General features: G+C 40.1%; 1 protein-coding gene across 3 annotated transcripts in view; it reads left to right on the top strand.

Annotated features, from left to right (window-relative positions):
* GALNT13 (polypeptide N-acetylgalactosaminyltransferase 13) overlaps positions 1–7,669 on the top strand; it is a 268,667-nt gene extending 260,998 nt beyond the window's left edge. For 2 of the 3 annotated variants that reach the window (XM_042480727.1, XM_042480736.1), the window contains one exon: positions 1,770–1,895. Coding sequence is in view for 1 of the 3 variants with exons in the window: in XM_042480745.1 (XP_042336679.1) it covers positions 1,770–1,910 (141 nt within the window). In the remaining 2 variants the exon portion in view is untranslated. Of the gene's footprint in view, positions 1–1,769 lie in introns of all 3 variants that reach the window. The other variant, XM_042480745.1, reaches the window with a different exon arrangement.
* Positions 7,670–22,828: the final 15,159 nt, after the last annotated feature.

The following is a 22,828-nucleotide window of genomic DNA, read 5'->3' as shown; positions in this document are numbered from 1 at the left end:
TATCTGAAAAACACCTCCTGTTCCTTAGCAATTCCAAAGCACACATCCAGTATCAGTAACAGTGCCTTTCATACCTGTGTCAGTATGAAAAATCAGTATGCAAAGGAATCTTGTAGCACCTTTGAGACTAACTGAAAGAGAGAAGTTGGTAGCATGAGCTTTCATAGACTTGAGCCTACTTCCTGAGATGCATAGAGTGGAATGAAAAGTCAAGGGACAGACTTATATAGCACTATGTGTGTGAAAATGTCCATAGAAATCAAAACTTTGTGGGTGTGGAGATGAGGTGACAAGTTCAGTAAATATAGTTATAGTTTGTTCTGGCATGAGAGCTCCCTGACAAGGGAGGCTAAATATCTCACAAAATTACAAATCCCAGAATTCCCTTAGCATTGAGACATGGCAGCTAAAGCAGTGTCAATCTGCACTATTTCTTTTGTCCAGATTAGACCTCAGTGATATGGATATGGCTGAGCTAAGACTTAGTGAAGAGAGATAATTCTTCCATACCAGACAAGCTGACACTATTTCATCTAAAAACAGCAAAACAGGGCATAGGTGATACATTTCACTGAGAGCTGACCAGAACCATGTCAGTTCACTTAATAAGAAAATGGAAATAATATTTCATTTGTTTTTACATGTACCTCAAGTTTTAGTAACTGTAAAGAAATAACTGATCACTTCAACAGTGTAGCTGGAGGCGGGGATCAAAAGATGTATGTTGCTTATCAGAAAACTTTTTTTAAAAAATTTGTTGAGAAATAAAATAATGCCAATAATAATAATATTTATAGCCCGCCTTTTCTCAAGGAATCAAGGCAGGTTACGACATCTTAAAAACCATACAGTGCAATAGAATAAAGTATCAGTTACCATTGTCTTTTTGATATTCCCAGTTTAAAACATATCAATTAAATTAATGTTAATATTTCATTTGAACCCAACTTTGGAGAGTTATACTATTCTGAACTCCGAAATCTATTCTAATATTTCTACTGAATATCTTTCCAGTTTTTAAAATGGGGAGTAGTTATCCCATAGTTACAGCTGGTGGTATGTCACCTAGAATTTACTCCACTCTCCTGAGCCCTAATTTCAGGCCCAGGACAGTGCTTTTTGCCCATCTGTATTGGACCTAAGTTATCAATACTGTAATAACATTTGAGTTGCTTTAATAAAGACCAAGTGTGGTGTAGAGGTGTGAGCGCTGGACTAGGACTTTGAGAGAACAGGTTCAAATCTCTGCTCAGCCATGGAAACCCACTCAATGATCTTGGCCAGTTACACACTCTCACCCATATAGGAAATCAATGAGGAACCCTTCTGAACCAATCTTACCAAGAAAATATCATAATAGGTTGACCTTAAGTTAGCCATAAGTCTACCTTAAGCAACTAGGAACCAGCTTTTCCAAAACGTTGATGTCATGCTGATTGGAACGAAGGTACAGCATTGTACCTTCACTGATGTGTGTTGGCTATTTTTACCAGTTATGCTGGGAACTGTTGTGGTACACAACATATTCCTAAACTTGAACCATCACTCATCCATTCATCCCAAGATCCTTTTTAAAATTACCTTTCTGTATCAGGAGCCGCAGCTAGATGGCTCACTTGTGCTCTGGGAATGTAGTACAGGAAAGAGAAACACTGGGTTGTAGGGGAGCAATCGTATTCCATTGGCAAGGTGGTCATAGTTTCTGGAGAAATATGTGAACTGTCCAAAACTTAAACCATCTTCTTCATGATGATTGTATTTTTTTACAGCGGCTTACCTTGAGACATGTGAACAGCAACCAGTGTCTTGATGAACCGTCTGAGGATGACAAAATGGTTCCTACCATGAAAGATTGCAGCGAAAGCCGATCTCAGCAGTGGCTCCTCCGTAACATGACCTTGGTTGCCTAAAGCCAAGAGGGAAGGAGAGACTTGCTGTGTTTCTTCAGGCCTTGTAAGATTCTAGACCATTTATACGTCACTCATTTAGATCAGATAAAAGGATATACATTCCTTTCTCTTGTTGATGAAGTGAAAGGTTTTGAATGCTTGGTTAAAAGCCTACTTGTTGGAAGAACATTTTTTTTAATTGCTTAAAAGCATGTTTGCACTTTTTCCCCCTCAAACTTTTTTCCTCATTCAGCTGAACACATGAGCGCTTTATATACCATGACATACACTGTTACCAGGACATATTCAAAAGAAGATCAGACTCACAAAAAACATTGAAAGGCTGAACTCCAAGATCTTAGGGTGGGATAGTGGGCTAACTGTTGGTTGTCATGTAATGTTGCTTGAAAGTGACAATGTTAAATGCCTTATGAAATTCACTTGCGTTGTGAAAGATTATATCATTTGTTTCATTAAGATGATGTGTGTGTACTGGTCCTTCATGGCAACAAAGGAAGAATTAGGTTTTTTAATCAGACATAACCAGCATATAGGAGAGGATTTCTTGATGGTAATTTTTCTGTACATAACAGATGTTTTTCATGTATAGTAGCAGGGGAAAAAAGTCATTCCTGATTTTTTTTATTCTTTGTAAAATCAATACTTAATGAAGGATATGCTGGCAGATGGGATGTAAAACTAAAATAGCAGCAAAAAATCACATCATGAAATGGAATTGATATTGTCCAGAAATAACATGTACTCCTGGCAAAGTATAAGCCATTGTGAAAAATAGTAATGCCAGTCTACTTCTCTTGAATCTCTTGAAAACATGGCATGTTTACACTGGACACTTCAGTTCAAGTTGAACCTTGTTATATTAACTAGTCCCATCCCTTAATGATTGTAACAATTCTTCTTTAATATCATTTTTATTATTGTTGACATATGCAGCAGATAACAATACCTGAAGATCCTGCCCAAAAATGTCTACCCTTCAATCCTTATTAAGTCTTCAAATATTATGAAGTTAAACAGATGTGCAAGTATGAAAGTTTTACTTGTGACAGCAGTGCATTAATTAAAACCATGGTATAATAAACTGATAGCTTTGAAAGCCATGTTTACCTAGAAGGCTTGGTAGAAATATAAATAATGAACAGGATGTTCTTTGAAAAGAAAACCAATTATATGGCATAACTTTATGCCTTTTTTCATTGTAAGAGCAATCTGGTTGTGACTTTGGAATCTGCAGTAGTTTCCATGTTGGTCTGTCACAAGTGATATTAGATCTAGAAATGCATAAACGATGCATTACTTCAGCTACATTTACATATGGTTTATCTAATAATGCTACATGTCACACTGAGCTAGCCAAAGTGATTCGTACTCAGCTGAATGGTATCAATCTATCATGGTGTAGAGGAGTGTTTGTCTGGGCCTGTTTCTTTCTCACTAAAACACAAGGCTTTAGACCTTGGGAGAAGATCACATATAGACTCTTCCTATGGATGAAACCTGCCAAGTTGTTTTGCCCTTTAGTAATATTATCTGTCTGGAATATTCACATGCCTATTGCCCAGTCTCATTCATTCGCTCACCATTACAATATACTAGGATAGTAAAAGATACAGAGTGACAAGCTAAGTGTTACAGCTTAGTGGAGTGAAAGGCAAAACATCTGTCTCCATAAGCAGGCCAATAATCAGTAGGAAACAGATGAGTTGGAGGCAGAAGACATAGGAGATTATCGCACCTGAAAATCCCACCAGGATAGATGCGGGTCAAAAGTCAAAAACAGGTGTTATTGCATGTAGCCAAGGCCAAGCGAGTGCAATGTGTCTGCAGTCCAGACCCCAGCTGCACTTATCCAGCAGCTTTTCCAAAATGGCCAGCTCCAGTTTTTGAAAAGCAGCTGATAAGTACAGTGGGAGACCAGGCTGCAGACAAGTCGTACTCGCCCATGCTCAGCTGCATGCAATAACACCTGTTTTTTTTTTTTACTTTTCAAATCTGAATCTATCCTGGCGGGATTTGCAGGTGCAATAATCTCCACAGTCTGAGAAGGGCTTGTGGCCAGATATTCTTAAGATACAGAGGGGGGGGGGAGACAAAAGAGATGAGGGGTTGCTAGTCAGAGTGAATGAGGTAAAGCATGGCAGGAATTTCTCTTTTACCTGATCTCACAAACAAGATGCCCAAATGAAAGATCCTAGTTTAGTAGCAGTCTCACAGGACCAGTGGCATCCTAATTGGTAGTGCACGGTACCTAAATTTTCAAACTGACTAGTTACGATTTTTCCACTTGGCACTCACAGGGAGATATTGGCAGCAGTAAGGTTGAGAAAACCTTTATGTTTACCTTTTTAAGGTTCAGATAAACTAATCCTATTCCCATAGAAAACATTTTCTGGAATTTGGAAAAAGAATAATGCCTTTGCTAAGGGCTTTGCATATTTTCGGGGAGGGAACCTGATTTGGATTAAGAGATAGCATTGATGGGGATAACCTTTTAGTAGGTCTCTATAATTCTTGTATTAATATTTGGAGAAGTGCCAATGTTTTCCTCTAAAAGACAAAAATCTCACAAGACGAGGTGTGAGATTATCTCTGTACCTTTAGAGTTGTCCATCAGGTCTCTTCATTTTAAGTTGGTCATATGTTTGACTATCAATCTTGCTAGAGTAGTTTTGCTCTGCTTCTGCCTTTGCAACAAGCTGCAGTGGAGTTGAAATCTGGCATAGGTAAGCAACGGTCAAATAGGAGATCTAGTAGATGTAGTCACAGAAGGTTTGATACAAGATGAAGCATGGCAAGCAGAGTCATTACTGATATTCAGTGTAGAAAGTTGCTCAGACTTAGGGTTTGATTTGGATAGATTATTTTAGGGCACTTCTTTTAGCTCCTGAGGGCAGTTTTTCATAATATGGGGTCTGCTTTCAGAACCTTGGCTGTTGGTTGGGACCAGACCAGTGATGGCAAAGCATTGATAGCACATGAGAGGCAGTAATGTGTTGGAGGCTGGCTCCTGAAGGTCCATTCCACCAACGTGTATGCCAACACTAACAATATTTACATCACTAAGGCCTCTTGCAAATGGATGACAGATATCTAGAGAGTTAGACCTGTGACCTACTCAGAAGATAGAGAAAACATTGCCACAAAATAGTGTACTCTAATACTATTCTGTTCAATAATGAATTTAGAAAGCCCCTAGTAGAAAGGCAGCAATGGAGCTTTGCATCATTCTTATTAGGTTGTCCTCACTGAAGATTACTCAAAACAATGAATCTCACCATAGTCCAGCAGGAATTGGATTCCCCCCTCTGCCCACATTTGTAATTTTTATATTCTTGCTGGGCCAAAGAGCTGTTTCCACTCTTTAACTCAGCCACCATGTCTGGTTGCTTCTGCTCTGCACCCAGCTTAGCATCCTGGAAAATTTATTCCTTCACCTCTCAAGTAAAGGTGTGGAAACTGAGTAGGATTAGCCCAGCAGCACTCAACTTTCTACTCACACGAGTGTGTAGAAAGGGATGTCACCACTGAGCAGGAGCTATAGTTGAACTTTAGAAATGTAAATGGTTAACATTTTAAAACAGATGAAAAGGCTAGTTCGCAGATTAAAATAGCCCATGGCTATGCCAATCCAGTTTCCCTCTTTGTCTGTACTATACCCAAAGCCTCAGGGGGGAAAGCTATACTGGGGGACAAAACTCCAGACACCATTTTTGCTTAACTGCTGACACCACAGACATCATGTGTCTGAACTCAAGCTTTCTAGTATTCCTTGTGCACCATTCTCAAAGGCTCAAGTGTAGAATACAAAAATAATTATTTGTCAAACAGGAATTGAACCTACCATCACAGATTGATTATTCAGTGTATTCAAATCTCATTCTCACACACTCATCTCCTAGTTAACTCTGATCCTGAACCTAACTGATTTCTACTTCTGACCTGACTATCTTCCCCAAATAACTCTCATGAAACTCATGGTCCCTGTATGAAGAGGTCTGTGCTCACTTGAACATGAGCAGAATCACTTGTATGATCAGAAGCTTTGACAAAACAGGATTTCTAGTCAAGTGGAGACTTCTGCATTCAAACTAACATGAGCAGTACACTTCTGCAAATTTTGCTATTCAACATGGGGAAGTGGGCCTGATACGCACAAAGACTTTGGAGGACAGCTGGTATGCTCAACCCCATCTCTCATACTCATGTTAGTCTTTTCTGGAGATGGAGAGCATGCAGCCTACATCCACAATGCCAGCATAGTTGATGGTGCGGAATGCTGGAAGTCTAACAATATGTAGAGGGCTATACATTCTCTGTCCGTGGCCCACCTGGGTAAGGTATTGTGCTTTTGAGCCAGTGCTAATGAATTCACTTTATCTTCAAGAGTATTTCTGGACTCTTGAGACCCAAATACTGTATTTTTATCTAGCTTGTAAACAAGTTAAATAATGTTTTGAGATTAGTACTGTACTGCTAAGCAACATGGTCTAGGGTTTTTTCTTTTACTTGAAAGTAATGAAGATCATATCTGATCATATAAATTTTAGTTGCATCTCATTTGTGGATGCTAAATACAGTCTCAGATGAGGCAAATAATGGTGAACATGCTTATGTGTAAAGCTACATATTAGGATGTAATGGTTTGTAGCAAGGGTGCATAAAATATGCCCCCCAGGTGTTCTTGAACTACAAATTCCATTAGCCATAGCCAGAAGTCTCAACAGTGAGGAACAGTGGAAGTTGTCAGCCAACAACATTTGGAAGACAACATAATTCATATCCCTGGTCTAGAGGCTGAATCTGAAATAGAATTCTATAATGTCGCTGTCTTCTAAGTCCTTCTGCATCACAATAAACTGGAAAATTTTAACACGTTTGTATTTTCAACAGGACATCCAAATTGTTAATCATTGTGGTAGCAATGACGTGTAAATTCCAAATGTATTTGACTAACCATCATACACGTTCTCTTGTATTTCAATGTATGGAATAGATTTTTTAAAAAACAGTCTGCTGCTATTACTGTATGAACACATCTGGTGAGATTACACCACATCTAAACTGCCGCTCAGTATAAGCTACTGTTTGATTTCAAGGTGTTGAATGAACGCCAGCAATGTGTTTTGAATTAGCTTATGTGAATTATTAGTGTAAAAATGTATTTCAGACATGCACATATGCTTCTGAAATCCCATTTTCATTGTTGCAGGTACACTGAAGTCCATTTTCTCTATCAAATAGCAGATTTTTGGATAAGTACATTACTTCGCAAATAGGGCCCCTTCTCAACATCACTGTTATTTCTTCATTTGAGCCATAATATGTATTACAGGGTGGCAAATCCAGGTTTGCCTCAAGTATACTCGCACAGGGAGTAACTGCTAATCCTAGCCTCCTGATGGGTATACTTGGATGATGTGCATGTTCATATTTCACATGCCCACAGGTTTAGGTGTAGATATAAAATATCTTAAGTGTATGCCTAAAAGATATATAAGGTGGTCCTTTAAATTACAGTTGTGGACTTGACAGTGTATTGTATTTCCCATGTTATACTGAGAGCCTTTACTCAAGGAATTGCTCAAATCTTCCTAAAGTCAGTGCCTGGGACACAAATACAGTTATTACATTTTAACAGTGGGCTGCAGATCAAGATTTACACCATTTCTGATGTTGTAACAGTTAATAAATGTTAAATCTGCTGTAAATTTTAAATATTTATACATTTTGTAGAAATAAAATATGCCAGTTTAGTTTTATTCTAGTGTCACTTGTCTTTGTTCTAGGCCTTGAGCTGTACTTTATATCAATTTACTCCTTATTTGAGTGTGTTCCGAATCATTCTCAATAGCTGAAGTGTATGAAGTGTAAGTTGGTAACACGGTGTAAAAGAGGGACTTGAGTATTGAGAGTCTGCATTCTTTTTTGTCAAGAAACAATGGCCCAATTCAGTGTTTCTGGTACAGTTGCAGTATTGTGATGTGAAGAATAGGTGAGCAAGCTATCTTAGCTGTACTACCCCAACAGAAAAACTCTGCATCATCTAAAATGCAGTACTTTTCAATGAAATCCACATTTTTTCCAGTTATCAAGTGTACAGGAACCTAATCACACAAATGCATACCCTCCAATATTTAATGGATTAATTCCTGGACACATGTGGCCCCGTAACATCAGGTTGTTTTCAGGAAGTCAAAACTTATTAATTCAGAAAACACATAAGCCAGAAGAGGATGCTGCAGTTTGCATATGTCTGAACTAACAGGGAAGGAGGCGATTTTAGTTTAGTTTATATATATATAGTGAATTTATACCCCACCTTTCTCCCAAAATGGGATTGAAGTTGGATTACAATATTTTGAAAAATATAAAGGTAAAACATTATTTCATGAAAGTTAAAAAAAAGATTAAATAACAAAACTATTTTGAATGTGATTTAATAATAATAATAATAATAATTTTTATTTCTTTTCCACCTCTCCTCAACACTTGAGATGGTGTACAGCATATAAAAACACAAAACACGATTAAAAAACACATAAAATACAGTGCTAATTAAACAGTCATGATTTAAAATTGATTGGGTAGGCCTGCCAGAAGATTAAAAATAGTTTTAAGCACTTAAAACATATTTGAAATAAAATTTCCAGTGAGATATTAAAAATATATGTTTTTAAAAATCTACCACACACAACTTTACACACACACAAAAATGCAAAGATATACAACTAAGCACAAAAGTTAGAATCATACAGGCCATTGTATTCCTCATTACCATGTGAGGATGTGAGAACTAGAAAGTTAATAAAGAAGATAGCAGGAAAATCAATTCATTTGAGATGTGGTGCTGGAGAAGATTGCTGAGGATCTCATGCACAGCCAAAAAGACAAACAAATAGATCCTAGAACAGATCAAGCCAGAAATGTCCCTAGACGCCAAAACAACCAAACTTAGGCTGTTATATTTTGGACATACTATGAAAAGGTACAACTCACAGGAAAAAACAATAATGCTAGGAAAGGTAGAGAGAAGTAGAAAGAGAGGAAGACCATATGTTGGATCGACTCTATTATGGAGATCACTGGTATGAATTTGCAGGAACTAAACAGAGCAGTGGAAGACAAGGGAGTCTTGAAGATGTTTCATCCACAGGATCTTCATGGGTCAAGATTGCCTCAAGGGCAGTTAGCAACAACAACAAACTGCTCCATAATTAAAATTCAAAGGCCAGCGTAAAAATGTCTTCAGGTGCTGGGAGCAGCTATAGCGAAGTCTCTCTCTTAATCCTCGCCAACCATGCCTGCAAAGTTGGTGGGACTGAGATTCTACCCCTCCTCTGCTTGTCCTTCTGTTAACTGAGTATAAAATTCTTTTGTTCATTGAATTCAGTTTGCAGCAGTGGAAGTAAGCTGAGGAGAAAGGAGGAAAATGGAAGGAGAAGAAAGAAACTGGGGCCTGTTACAGACTGCCAAAATAAAGCTGCTTCGGGTCTCTTTGGAGGCATGCTATTTAAATGATGCATGCATCCTAAGAATCCGGAAGCTGCACCAAAGCTGCACTCCAGTGCTTAGGAATGGAGTGTGGCTTTGGCGCGACCTCCGGACTCTTAGGACCCATGCATCATTTAAATAGCATACCTCCAAAGAGACCCGAAGCAGCTTTATTTTGGCAGTCTGTAACAGGCCTGGGACATTCTAAAAGTAGCTGGAAAAGTGAGATGACAGATGATTAACTGGGACTGTCCCTGCCAATTCAGGACAGTTGGAAGGTATATGACAGCATGCACATGAAAATTGCTTTTTGGGTTCCTCACATTTGGGGGGGGGGGGGTTTTGTTGCGATGCAGCGTGAAGGAGGGAGTTATAGATGACAAAAAAAGGTAATTCCACTCCTGCAGATGGCCAAGGTTCTCATGGTCCCCTGTTGTATATTCATGATGCCCAGCCATATACATTAGACTCTTGTTATCTGCTGGGGTTTGGTTCCAGGAATCCCCGTGAATAACAAAATCTGTGTATCCTCAAATCCCATTAAATATAATGGCATAGCAAAATGGTGTCCCTTATATAAAATGGAAAAATCAAAGTTTGATACTTGAAATTTATACTTTTTTTTAATATTTTCAAGCCATGGATGCTTGAATCCGTGTATAAAAAATCTGTGTATAAGGAGGGCCATCTGTACTTAAGGCACTGTCCATAAGGTAGATTAGACAAATATTTTCATAGACATTATTGTAAAATCAACTTTTTGATCAATAATCACTTCAAATCTGTAACCACAGCAGAGATATAAACTGTCCAAAACAGTGGAAGTATTTTTAGAAAGATGTGCAATGTTCTTTTTATTTCCCTGTGAACAGGCAAAGATACAAATGTTGATAATTATATAAAGCAATCATCAGGACGCTTAGTTTTGGGTGGTTTTCATCTACAGCCTTGTAACAATACTCTCTAATTACATAAAAATGTGGAAAAAATAAAATCTTGTCACATTTCCATGTTTAAAATTAACACACACTCAACTGACAATTTATGTTAATAGCTGAAGGTAAAACACACACACACACATATACACCATGGAGCCATTTTCCATATTCTACTCTGAATGGATAATTCCTGCTCACGATGAAAAGGGGTATTGGGAAAATAAAAGATTAGTGCGTGAATAGGATGCAAATTGAATCTGTCTCAGGAGACTGAAAGGACCCGGGGTGAGAGACAAAATGAGTCCATTCCAGCATGCTTCTGAACAAAAAAGGGATATTGTAATGAACAATGACAAACTCTGATTAGATGATTTCACACTTTGGATTCAAAATGTATGATAAGCCCAAGTGCAATCTTTATTAACAGAATACAGTTGTTGAGTTGCTTGTTTAGGACTGACCTGCACAAAAGGCGCAGAGGTTTAGATTCAATGGTAAACAAGTCCAGTCAGTGCATCCCTTATATTTCTGCAATAGCCAATACTAAGCATTAGCAAGTCTTTGGAAGACAACAGAGAGAGGGGGACTGGGGTGGAAGGACAAGTCTGGGAATTGCAAACACACACACTCTTCTAGAAACAGAAACATTTTCTGGTTATTTTCTACTCATTTTGGATTTGGCCAGAGATGTTTTTAAAAAATGAACTTTACAAAAACATTCCTAGCTGGGGATCTAAAGGGCCAAACTACTTCCATGTTCCTAAGGCAGTGGTGGACAACTGTGTCCCTCTCCATGTTTTGGAACTGCAATTCTCACAATCCATTTTGAATATGCCAGCTCAGACTGGCGGAAGTTGCATGCCAAAATCATTTGGAAGGCCACAGTAACCTTCACTTGATTTCTAGTACTTCCATTACAATCGTCTTGCCTTTCTATTAAAAAGAGTTGAACTTCCTGAAGCATTTTTTCTATTGCATGTGGTCTAGGAGTGTATTATTCAAGAGGTGGTTGTCATGTGTCTTCAAGTCATTTCTGACTTATATCGACTCATGGGTTTTTCTTGGCATGATTTGTTTGAGGGCTTACCATTGCCTGCTTCTGAGGCTGAAAGAATCAACCAGGGGGATTCCATGGCTGAGTAGGATTCAAACCTTGGTCTCCAGAGCCATAATCCAACACTCAAAGCACTACACCATGCTGGCTCCCTATTCAAAAGAGAAAAAAAAAGGTTTTAAATACCAACAGATGCACCTTTACACTTCAAGATCTTGTCTAGTTCTTTCATAGCTGCCCTTCCAAGTCCTACTCATCCCCTGATTTCTTGATGCCAGTCTCCATTCTGATCAATGACTGATCCAAGGTATGGAAAATCTTTGACTATTTAGATTTCTTCATCTCTGTATTAAGCTTATGAAAATCATTCTTATGTAATAATTTTTTGTAATGATCAGCATTAAACCTGCCTTAGCACTTTCCTCCCTTATTTTCCTCAGTAATCATTCCCATTCCTTGCTATTTTCTGCTAGTAGTATGGTGTCATCTGCATATCTCAAATTGTTGATGTTCCATCCTCCAAGTTTCACATCTCCTTCCTCTGAATCTAATCCTGTTTTATGTATGATATTTTAGGCATACAAGTTGAACAGGGATGGTGATAGAATGCAACCCCACCAGACCTGCTTTCCTATTGGAAAATATGCTGTTTCTTCATATTCTGTTTTTACAGTAGTCTCTTGTTCTGAGTACAGGTTGTGCATCAAGACAATCACATAAAAACCATAGGTAGCCACAAGTAAAATTTCAGATTCATAAAAGAAAGAAAACCTGTACTAAAATCTGATTCTCTTCCCGGCCAGAACAGACCTGTTGAATAAACTGCTGGATGGTAAATCAACACATACATAAATCCCATTTATTCAATCAGTCTCCCCTAGCTGGGGCCATCAATTGGTTTCAGGCTCTTTTTCTTCCTGGAGGTTTCCAGCAGCATTTTTTCCAGCACCACCTCATTTATCCTTTCCTTTATGTTGAGGTCCTTGCTTTCAGTTTTTTAATTTGTTTCCGATAAAACCAACTGTGCTGATAACTTAAGAACATAATTTTATCAGATTGACAGCCTTGATTGGGCAATTCTTGGGAGAGGGCTTTTTTGTAAATCAACAGCTTCAGTTAAAGAAAAACACTATTATACTTTATGAAAAGGTGTTTGCCTATATGTTTATTTCTGCTGAATTGAAGTTTAAATACGATAATCCTCCCATGAATGAGGCTGATGGGTGATTTTGAATCACTACATTAATGTACATAGAAAAGAAGCAATTAGCTGAAGATATCTGTTAATTATAGCATGAATATCATTTGATGACTCAGAAAATAATCTATCTGGGGCAGCAAATGTAGAAACTGTTTCCTCCTCTGTCACACTGAAAATGTATTTAATGCCAATCATGATATTAAAATGATTAGAGCTCCAGTTTTATTTACTCTGAAACAAAATATAGATGCTTTTAGTGTATTTATTGTCACCTAAATCCTGAAGATGTGAGCTCACTTCACTTTACAAAACAAAACAAAAAAAGTATGTGAAAAATCAGATAGACTATTTATTCCACTATATGGTAGAACATATCCACAATAAAGTCCCACAATCACACAAATTTTAAAGTTGCAACTAATTTCTTTTCAAAGGACTTAGAGAAAAGTAAGGTCTCTGAAGACATTTGGGATCTGTGCTTAGTTACGAGGAGTGAGGGGTTATGTCTCCTGTCCTGTCCGTTCCAGCCATCATGCATTGAACAGTCTTGTGTGGGATGATCAGCAACTGGCAGTTCTGGATTTGTTGGAGTCAGAGTTGTGTAAGACAGTTGTGAGCCTGTATCTCAGTGCACAAAGGACTGATCAATTCATGGAAGATGGGGAGAGTCAGCAAGCAAAAGGAGTCTTCTTCCTTTTCCACATATTTACACTAATTCTGAACTTCTGAATAAGTTTCACCCTGCACTAGACTGAGGCCAAATCTTTGGGGATATGCATGGTGAAAACATAATTTAAAAATCATTAGAATGAGAGTGCTATCGTTGTTGTTGTTGTTGTTGTTACTTCTTGCCTTTTCCCCAGTTTGGAACTCATCAGCTTACAAAAATTAAAACAGATACAGCTAAAAACCCTTGCATCTTACAAAATAAAAAATATAATTATCAATAAAATTAAAAGTAGTTAAAATCATAGCCATCAAAAGGGAGATCAGCAAATATAAACAACCCAGCACATGAAAGACCCTTTCCATCTGAGCATCCAACCCCAAAGGCCTCCTGAAACAAAGGCCCACCTGTCTATGAATAGCTACCAAGGAAGGTGTCAAGCCTGCTTCTCTAGGAATGGAGCTCCAGAGGCCAGCATCTGAGAAGATGCTCTCCTGATTTCCCACCAGGTATACCTGCAAGGATGGTGGATAGAGAAAAAGGGCCTCACCATAAAACCTCAAAACATGGGCAGGCTCATATGGGAGAATATAGTCCTTCAAATAACTTGCACCTAACCTATATCAAACTCATTAGATACTTCAGAGGGAGGGTGGGTTCAGAAATTCGAGAATGGAATGGGCTGACAACATGTTATGCCCAGGCAGCAGATTCAAGTGAAAAACTACAGCTTCTGATGTCTACCATCTAAAGCCATCTGACATGGACAGGTTCATATAAGGAGATATGGTCCTTCAGATAACCTGGACCTGAGCCATATAGGGCTTTGTATGTCATAACCATCACTTTGAACTGTACCCATAAGCAGACTGGCAGCTAGCAGAGCTATTCTAACAAGGGAGTTGTGTGCTTTTTGTAGTCAGCCCTGGTTAACTGTCTGGCTGAAATTTTGGGCAAGTTGAAGTTTCTAAATATTTTTCAAAGGCAGCCCCATGTAGAGCATGTTACAGTAATCCAAATGGGATGTAACTGTGGCATGTGTCAATTTATTTTAATACATAGCACAGTTTTCTGTGTGTGCTGCCCATTCCATTGTAAATTAAAGAACTACTTGTGTTAGTGTGTGGTGCAGTGTAGGTTGTGTAAGTGGATAGGTTTGATGGACCATTTTTAGCTTGGAAAATATACTCTTTTGAAATACAATGCCCAGAATCCTATTCATCTTGTTCCTACTGATATTCTGGGAATCATAATCTAAAATAACCTTCTGATGCTCTGTTATCAGCTACTCCTGCAATAGCAGGATTAGATATAGATCTTCATTTATAATCACTGAAATCCTATATCATCATATAGGGAGATTATTGCACCATGAATTTGCCCACAGGATAGACAGTCAAAAGCATTTAACAGTCAAAAATTGATTTTATCGCGCTGCCCCGTAGCCAGGCAGTATGCAAACAGTTTGCAATCTGCACTTCTCCAGGCTTATTACACACTTTTAAAATTAAAATTAAGCTGCTGACTGATTTTCTGACCTATAGAACTGGGTAGGAACACCCTGAATCCGCAATGCTCTGATTAAAGTGCAACTTAAAACATAAGGCTTAGAAATGTTCTCTTGCGGGTCATTCCCACTACAATAAGCTCCGAATCCCAATTTGGAGCTCATGACCTTCGTTACCACTGGAAAACCAATCCGATCCTCATTTCATTGATTCCAGTGGGGGAAAAAGCGGAGGAAACACAAAAAACCTGGGCTATTGACACTAGATTTTCAGAGGTCCTTTTCGACAGAATCTATTCTGATGCAATTCCAAAAAGTGGGAACACCAGATCAGAATTGATTCATGGTGGAGGGGAGGGACAAGAGGTGTGTGTTTGCAACCCCTCCCAGGTTTTTTGACATATCACCAAGCACCAGTGCTGCCTTTGCTGGTGTGACGGGTGTTTGCATTTTGTTTGTTTTTTAAATATAATTCATCAGAAAATCATTTAAATGGCTTAACAACTACTTGACAAGGCAGATAGTTGCTAAGCCATTCTAATGATTAATCGAAAAATGAATGATTCATCATTTAGAAAAAACAAAAACATGCTGCTGTGTCTTCTGTCGTCCTCCTCCTCCCGGGTCCCTTCCTGCCTTCCTTCTCCACCAGCCATGATCTCAGCAGCTCTCCACCGCCACAGCCTCCCACTCCCATCTGCACTCCCACCAGCACCCACATGTCCAGGGCCACCCGTCACGCTGCCTTCTGCTCCACCAGACCCTCCACCTCTGAGGAGCTTGCCACCTCCCCTCTTCCTGGCCATGTGTGCACCAGAACCAATGCCCATGGCCTCCCTCCCCTTCTATCCCAGCCGGGGCCCGGTCCAGACAGAGTACGGCTTGACTCCAGCACCGGTGTGACAGAGGGAGGTGGTGGAACAGGAACCCACCCTGCCCAGCCTCCCTCATGCCAGTGCAGCCTCCTTCATGCCGGTCCTGGAGTCAAGCTGCACTTTGGCTGGGCTGGGACCCTGTTGGGAAAGAAGGGAAACAAGGGGGAGTGTGGGCGTAAGTTCCGGCATGTGCCTGGCCAAGAGGAGGGAAGGCAGCAAACTCCTCAGCAGCGGAGGGTTCAGCAGAGCAGGAGGCAGCAGGGCAGTGGTGCTGGAGGTGCAGGTGCCAGAAGTGCCAGAGCCGGGTCCTGTTCCAACAGGTGTGTGGTGTGACTCCGGCACCGGCGTGTGGGAGGCCAGACAGGGTGGGCTCCTAGTCCACTGCCTCCCTCCGGGGCTGGAACCCCCTGACTCTGGGTAGAGGAGTGGTGGGTCTGGGCCAAGGAGAAGGGCTCCTCAGCTGGGCGGGGTGGGTGGTGGGCTCCACGACTTGGTTCCTACTTGGCTTGACTCATCACACTCTCTCAGCCTCCAACCTGTCCCCCCCATTTCCAAGCCATGTCACAAATGTTTGACAGGGACTTATGAAGCGGTGCTGTGAGTGAGGATGAAAATCGGGGCAAATTACATCGCTTGGACTAGGGTAAGGAAAAATCCCCTTTCATAGTGGGAACTGGGGGCCTTTTTGAATCGCTTTCAAAACCAGGGCAGAAGCAAATCCCTGCCAGTGGGAATGACCCCTTAAATGATGGCTGGATCCTATGATGGTGTAAATAATACTTATACCTTTGCAGCTCACTTTTTTTGTCTTTGTGGTAATCAAAATATTCTACCATTCACACAATGCCCAAAATGTCCCTCAAACCTATCTCCTAAGCAGCACATCTAAAACACAGCCATTGTCATATTGAAGACTGAGAAGTGAAAGAAGTCCCAAATATCCTGGCCTTGAATAACCTGAATATTGTTGGTTCTTGACATAAAGTTCAAGAAAAGTCACTTAAAATTTTGCATTCACAATCCTTACAAAAGACTTAGGCTACATCTCCACTGCAGAATTGCAGGAACTGTAATTTGTTGTGGCACCAGAGCAAAGCTATAAATCCCAGAATTCCATAGCATTGAGCCATGACAGTTAAAGTGGTGTCCAACTGGATTATTTCTGCAGTGTGGATGCAGCCTTAGAGAGACTTAGAGAGCTAGCACGGTGTTGTAATTTGAACACTGGACTATAATGCTGAAAATCAGAGTCTGAATCTGTACTTGGGCATGGGGGAACATCTCCCAAAGTGACCTCTCTCTGCCTCAGAGGAAAGCAATGCCAAACCCACTCTCAACAAATCTTGCCAAGAAAATCCCATTATAACTCTGTTTCAGAGTCGATGTAAGTCAGAAAATGAGTTGAAGGCACACCACAATAGCAAATAAGGACTTTAGTGTGTAAAAGAATACCATGAAGAACCCTCAAGGTAAAATCCACTGCTTCAGAAACAGCTGAGGTAAGTATTTCCATTGGTTTCTTGAGGCTTTCCTTGGCTTTTTGTGATTGTCAGCAGAGGTGCCAGCATGTGTTAATTTTGAAGCAAAGAATTTTTGCTTAAATTGACAGAATGTCCATTTGCTGTTTTGTACAATTGTGCTTTTCCCAAACCTTGGGGCTAGAAATGAAAATGAGCACATATATACATTTTCTGTCAAATTGTCACTGCCTACAGATTCTCTTAAAAGACGCACTTTAAGACTCATATTTTTAATAAATAAATAAATAAATAAAATTGTATTGTAATTTTTAAAAAATATATTTTTATCTGTGAGCTACATTACAAATGAAATAAATAAAAATATTTGTCCTGAGCCTGGCCTAAGGAAAGGAAAGATGTCCCACACACTCTCCACTCCATATGCAGAATTATGTGAAGAGCAATTGAAGTATATATTAACACTGAGAGCAGAAGGGCAGTTTAGGGGAGCATGTTGGTTTGTCTTTCAAGATGTGTGGCACACCTAGATCTGAGCTCCAAGAAAGAGTGAAATGCCAGGAGGAATACTTGCAATGGGGAGGCAACTGCAACTACTGTACCATCCTTTGAATCTACTGGTGGTTATTGTTCATGGATAAATTGTTGTTCTGTGCCTTCATGTCATTTGCATCTTATGGCAACTTTACAGAAAACCTACTGCAGAGTTTTCTTGTGAAGATTTGTTCACAGTGTTGGAAATGCAACAAAGCTCAGTGTTTAAAGAGTTAAGTGTGTCTAAGTTAGAAGCAGCAGTGATAGGGTCAATGAGTGTTTTAATGACCTACAATCGCCTATGTTTTATCAACCCATCCCAATCTCCCTTAGATGCAGTATAATCTGCACTGCAGAAATTATGCAGTTTGACACCACTTTAACTGCCATGGCTCAATACTGTGAGATACTTAGCATACACTGTCAGAGAATTTTGGCACCTCAACAAACGACAATTCACAGAATTCCATAGTACTGAACCATATGTATTAAAGCAGTCTGTTAAACTGCATTATTTCTGTAGTGCAGATGTGACCTTAAACTGATATTCTTAGGGATCACTCCACCTCTTCTCTCTGCCTCCCTTTTCCTCTTTCACTACTCTAGTCCTCTGCCTGTTCTAGCTTAGTGTAGCCTAACATCCCTACAGAGCTTTCCTATCTCTAATGGAGTTCCTATAATAAAAGTTTAGTTTACTTCCTACAGCCATTGGTGTCAGTGCTCCTTAACCATAGTAGCTAGCTGCTGTATATGTGCACTCTCTATCAAAAAAAAAAAAGATCTTTACCATTGCCTTCCTCTGAGCCTGAGAGAGTATGACTTGCTTGAAGTCCCCCAGTGGTTTTCCATTTCATGAGCACTGCTTTGGCAAAGTCCTAATTCAGCACTCAAACCACTATAACATAATGGCTGTTCCTGGATAAACACTCTATTCAAAATTTAAAAACAACATCCTTCTGCAGATTTCAGCTTAGTATAGTTTTAAAAAAAATGAAGTTCAATGGTATTTGAAATCTGGAGTCATTTGGGCATAATAAAAGGAAGCCACCGCCCTACAGTTGCAAGACCTGAATTTGACCAGGGATCTTGAAGTTTTGTAAGTTTGCCATTAAATCAAAGTTGACTTGGTGGTAAATAACAACAACTCTGGGATGACGAGGAATGGTTCAGAGTTAAATCAATACTTTTCACACAGCAGCACTTCACAGTGTGACAGAGGGTAGTCGTAGTCCCACTGGCTGAAATGAACTGTTCTAAGTGATACATCACAGATATAAATCCTGAAGTAAAACATACCCCTTAGGGCTTTGGGATGTACTGGAATGAAAGTAGCAGGGCAAAAGAGCAGATGGGAAATGTCAATGCCCTGAGAACAAGGGAGAACAAGCACAAAGACATGGAAAGAGAGTGAAGGCTCTGAATCCCTAGTAGCTTTTAGGCATTAATGGGTGACGTTTCCTTGGATCAATTCAGTTTCCATTTGTTTTTAAGAAATTTGCCTCCTATGCAAGCCCTGTGAATCCCTAGATGCCTTTCATATCACCTCCTTCCCTTCTTACAAACATGTCTGGCATTGGGTGATTGCCAACAGTACAACTGCCATCAAGGACTTCCTTTCCTGAACCCTGGTGAAGTGTCTTCCTAACTGCCTCCCATGTTCTCTCCATCCCTCTCTTCAGCATCTGAAATGCCACAATAGCTGCATCCTTGGTAGTAGAAGCCTTAGGAAGCGTAGTGTCCCAGGACTCCAGAGACAATACTGTGAGCTCAGGAATATTGAAGAATTATAATGCCCAGGGGTTCATCTACACGAAATGCTGCTGCCATAGTTAGGTGCCAGACAGAGGAAGGGAGACTGACCTTGCTTCTCCTGCCTATCTCCTGATACATTTCAAAGGTCCTGAGTTTTCCTTATTTAGGATGGAGCGTTTCAGAAAGTGTTTATATTCACAATTTGCTAAATTCAAACTGTCTGCATCAAATGATAGACCCCACTGGTCACCATAACTCACTACGTCTTTTAAACTACGGGTAGGAAGAGCTGAAAGGTCACATATATTCCCCCCTCCCTCCCTCCCTCCAGAAAATTTTTTTGCTTCTCCTGAGGACAGAAATGGGCACCTGGAAATGTGATCAACAAGGAGTTGAGTTGCCTGTTTCTGTCCTCAGCAGAAGTGGCAGTGTGCCAGGCAGGCTATACTCTGTGCTCCTGCCCACGAGGAAGTGGAGGCTCTGAAAACAGGTCAGCACTGCTTCAGCCTTGCTGATGAAATAGCTTCCTGCAAGAACCTAGCTGTCACTTCTGGTAACACCATCAGGGCATCTGTGTGGTCAGTGAAGATGAAGTAGACCGACCCCTTGCCTGTTGACCATATGGTGAGGACCCTCTTCAGGCCTCAGTAGAAGCAATTGCTTTCACAGGGAGCTGCTTCGCTGGTGAGGCTGCAGTGGGATGGGCTAGCAGGGTCAATGTAGTGTTGCCTCAGCTGGCCCACAATGATGTGGGATCACACTGGATTTGGCCTGGTGCATATGGGCACCATCGTGGCCAGTTCAGGGCTGGTCCGAGGCATAATGCTCAGGACTGGCCCCGGATAAAGTGGCCAGTTTTGACACACCCTGATATATATTACAGTTAATTTTAACTTAGAGCTGGAGATCCTAAAACTTCTGATCCAAAAAATGTAATGTTTCCAAGTTCTGGTTTTAATTTTTCTCTAACATAGGCTAAGATTCTGTACTCGGAGATGTCCTTACATGTCTCTATAGCTATGTTTTCTGAGGCTTTGCCCCCACATTTTCTTTTAAGCAGTATGACCCTCCCCAAAATGGTTATTTCTGTGTTGTCAGATAGTGAGATCAGTAGAAACCGCCCCCCCAGCTATTTTCCTATAGCTAGACACACTACAACATGCATTTGCAGGGACCTTCAGAGGTCCTGAGGAATTATCTGTAGATAATGTCCTTGCAGTATATCCATGTACAGGACAATAGCTGGATGAATCCTTGCTTATCTCCTCACTCTTGCACAGCCAGTAATGGTTGTGTTGGGAGGAGCTGCACTGGTTTCAGGGTAAAATTTTGGAAGGATGTTGGTTGTTATACAGTCAGAACAGAATTCTAATCTCTGCAGTGATGAAAAAAGTGAATTATGATGACATAAATCTGATTTATGCCATTGTAATTCACTGACAGGTTGCTGGTAATGTACTCCTGAAATATAATAAACCATGAAGTTTGCAGTCCTTTAAAACAGACACCAGTTCACACAGGGACCTTGATTTCTCCTCTCCCTGCTTTCTCTCTCTCTTACACACACACACACACACACACAAATAATTTAGTGAAGTTAATTTGATGCCTGTCACCTGACTGCTGTATGTAATGAATTCACTTATGTCCACCTAAGCCACACCATCTGTTCAATGTCACTAGATATTTAATCTTAGCAATTCAATTCATCTTTGCTGTTATAGTGATATATAGATGCCCCCAACCTGTGCAAGGCCATTTTGCTCTCTGATATTAATCATCATCACAATTTCTATAGTGGGCATATTTCTGGTCATCTTTCATTAACAGGAAAAAAAACGTTCACTTCCTGAACTTTACAGCTGTCCATTGGTCAAACATATCTAGATACTATATTTTATTTTGCTGGATTGTAGCTAAAGTTGTCACATTGAAGTTGTCATAGCTGGGAAAATAACAATAGTGTCAGCAGATAACACAATATGCAAACCTGCTCATTAGAGGAGAAGCTAATTCCCCAGCTTTTCTTTAATTTATTCTAGTCCATATGTTCCCTGGTTGCTTGCCATCTAATGGCATTTCAGGTAGGAACACACAAAGGCTGGAATCCTGTATGGTGCAGCATAGCATAATAGTTCAACATATCCAACCGCTATAGACTTGTAATATAGCCTCTGATTTCCCCCTTCCATGGCCATTGGGATATAAAGAATGTGCATGCAATCCCTGTATGAATATAAACATGTGTGTTCCATTCATTCAGCATGACAGCCACCATGTGTGCTCTTGCTTCTTCTGGCTCATTAAACAAGGCAGAGAAGAATGACCAAGTACTGAATGACCTTTCAGTACTTTTGTTATCATCAATCATGCATGACCTTCTTCTGTATTGCCTCACTGGAATGGGCTTGGAGACACTATTCTACAGTACTTCCATTTTTTTTCTGGAGAAAAAAGCCTGGAACATGGTGCCGTGGGATTCGTGTTCATCTTCTTCGCTACTGATGTATAGATTCCATGGAGTTTTGTCCCCAGTGATGTTTTGCTGAGATTTGTTGTCCAGAGTTCTGGAATCAAGTATCACCAGTATGGTTGTTGATGACGCCCAACTCTATTTCTGCTTTCCATGTAACACCAAGGAACAGTTTGGACCTCATCGTACAGGCCTTGGGGAATGGGCCCAGCGTGGAATGGAAGGGTGCGGGAAGGGAACAGAATGGGGATATCACCTATGGTACTACACACCAGAATGCCACCGATGATGCCGGAAGTCCCTGTTCCACTCATCTGCCAGATTTTCGGGGAACTTCCGACTTCAAAAATTGGCTGGCTGAGTGAGGCTTCAACCTGTGATGCATCCAGGCAGTGGCATCCCAGCTAGAAAGGTGGCAATTTAGGTATGATAACATCTGGCGGCATCCTGGATTCTGAATTCAAGTCAGAAGAGGTAAACTGGCTAATTTATTAACGGTATAAGCTCCTTTGTTTCAATTTTCTAAGGGAGTGTGCCTAACAGAATCTGAGTGGCTAAGAAAATTCAAAGCAATAGATTTTATCTTCTGCCCTTCTTTAAACACACTCTCCACTTGTGGAGTTGCATTTGTGTAGGGTAATCTGCCACCTTGTCAGTTTCATAAGGAAAGTGAGTAAAAGAAATTAAACAATCCTCTTTTCAACAAACAGAAGAAAGAAAGGAGGAATAATTACTTTGATCCATAAAGAATTAGGCCAGCAGAAAGAAATGGAAGGCTTCTCTCTAGCCCTTCCAATATGTATAAATAATGCTGTACATTCAGAGGAGGGTTTTTTCCACAGATAAAATGAAGACAGAAAGTTTTACGGTTTACTCTAAAAATATTGGGGGAAAATTTCTCTAATCGCTATATGGACACATCTGCACCCTCAGTGATCCAAAACTGAA

Source organism: Sceloporus undulatus, chromosome 1 (genome assembly GCF_019175285.1).
Source record: "Sceloporus undulatus isolate JIND9_A2432 ecotype Alabama chromosome 1, SceUnd_v1.1, whole genome shotgun sequence".
Classification (NCBI taxonomy): domain Eukaryota; kingdom Metazoa; phylum Chordata; class Lepidosauria; order Squamata; family Phrynosomatidae; genus Sceloporus; species Sceloporus undulatus.
This window is presented reverse-complemented; position numbering and strand designations above follow the sequence as displayed.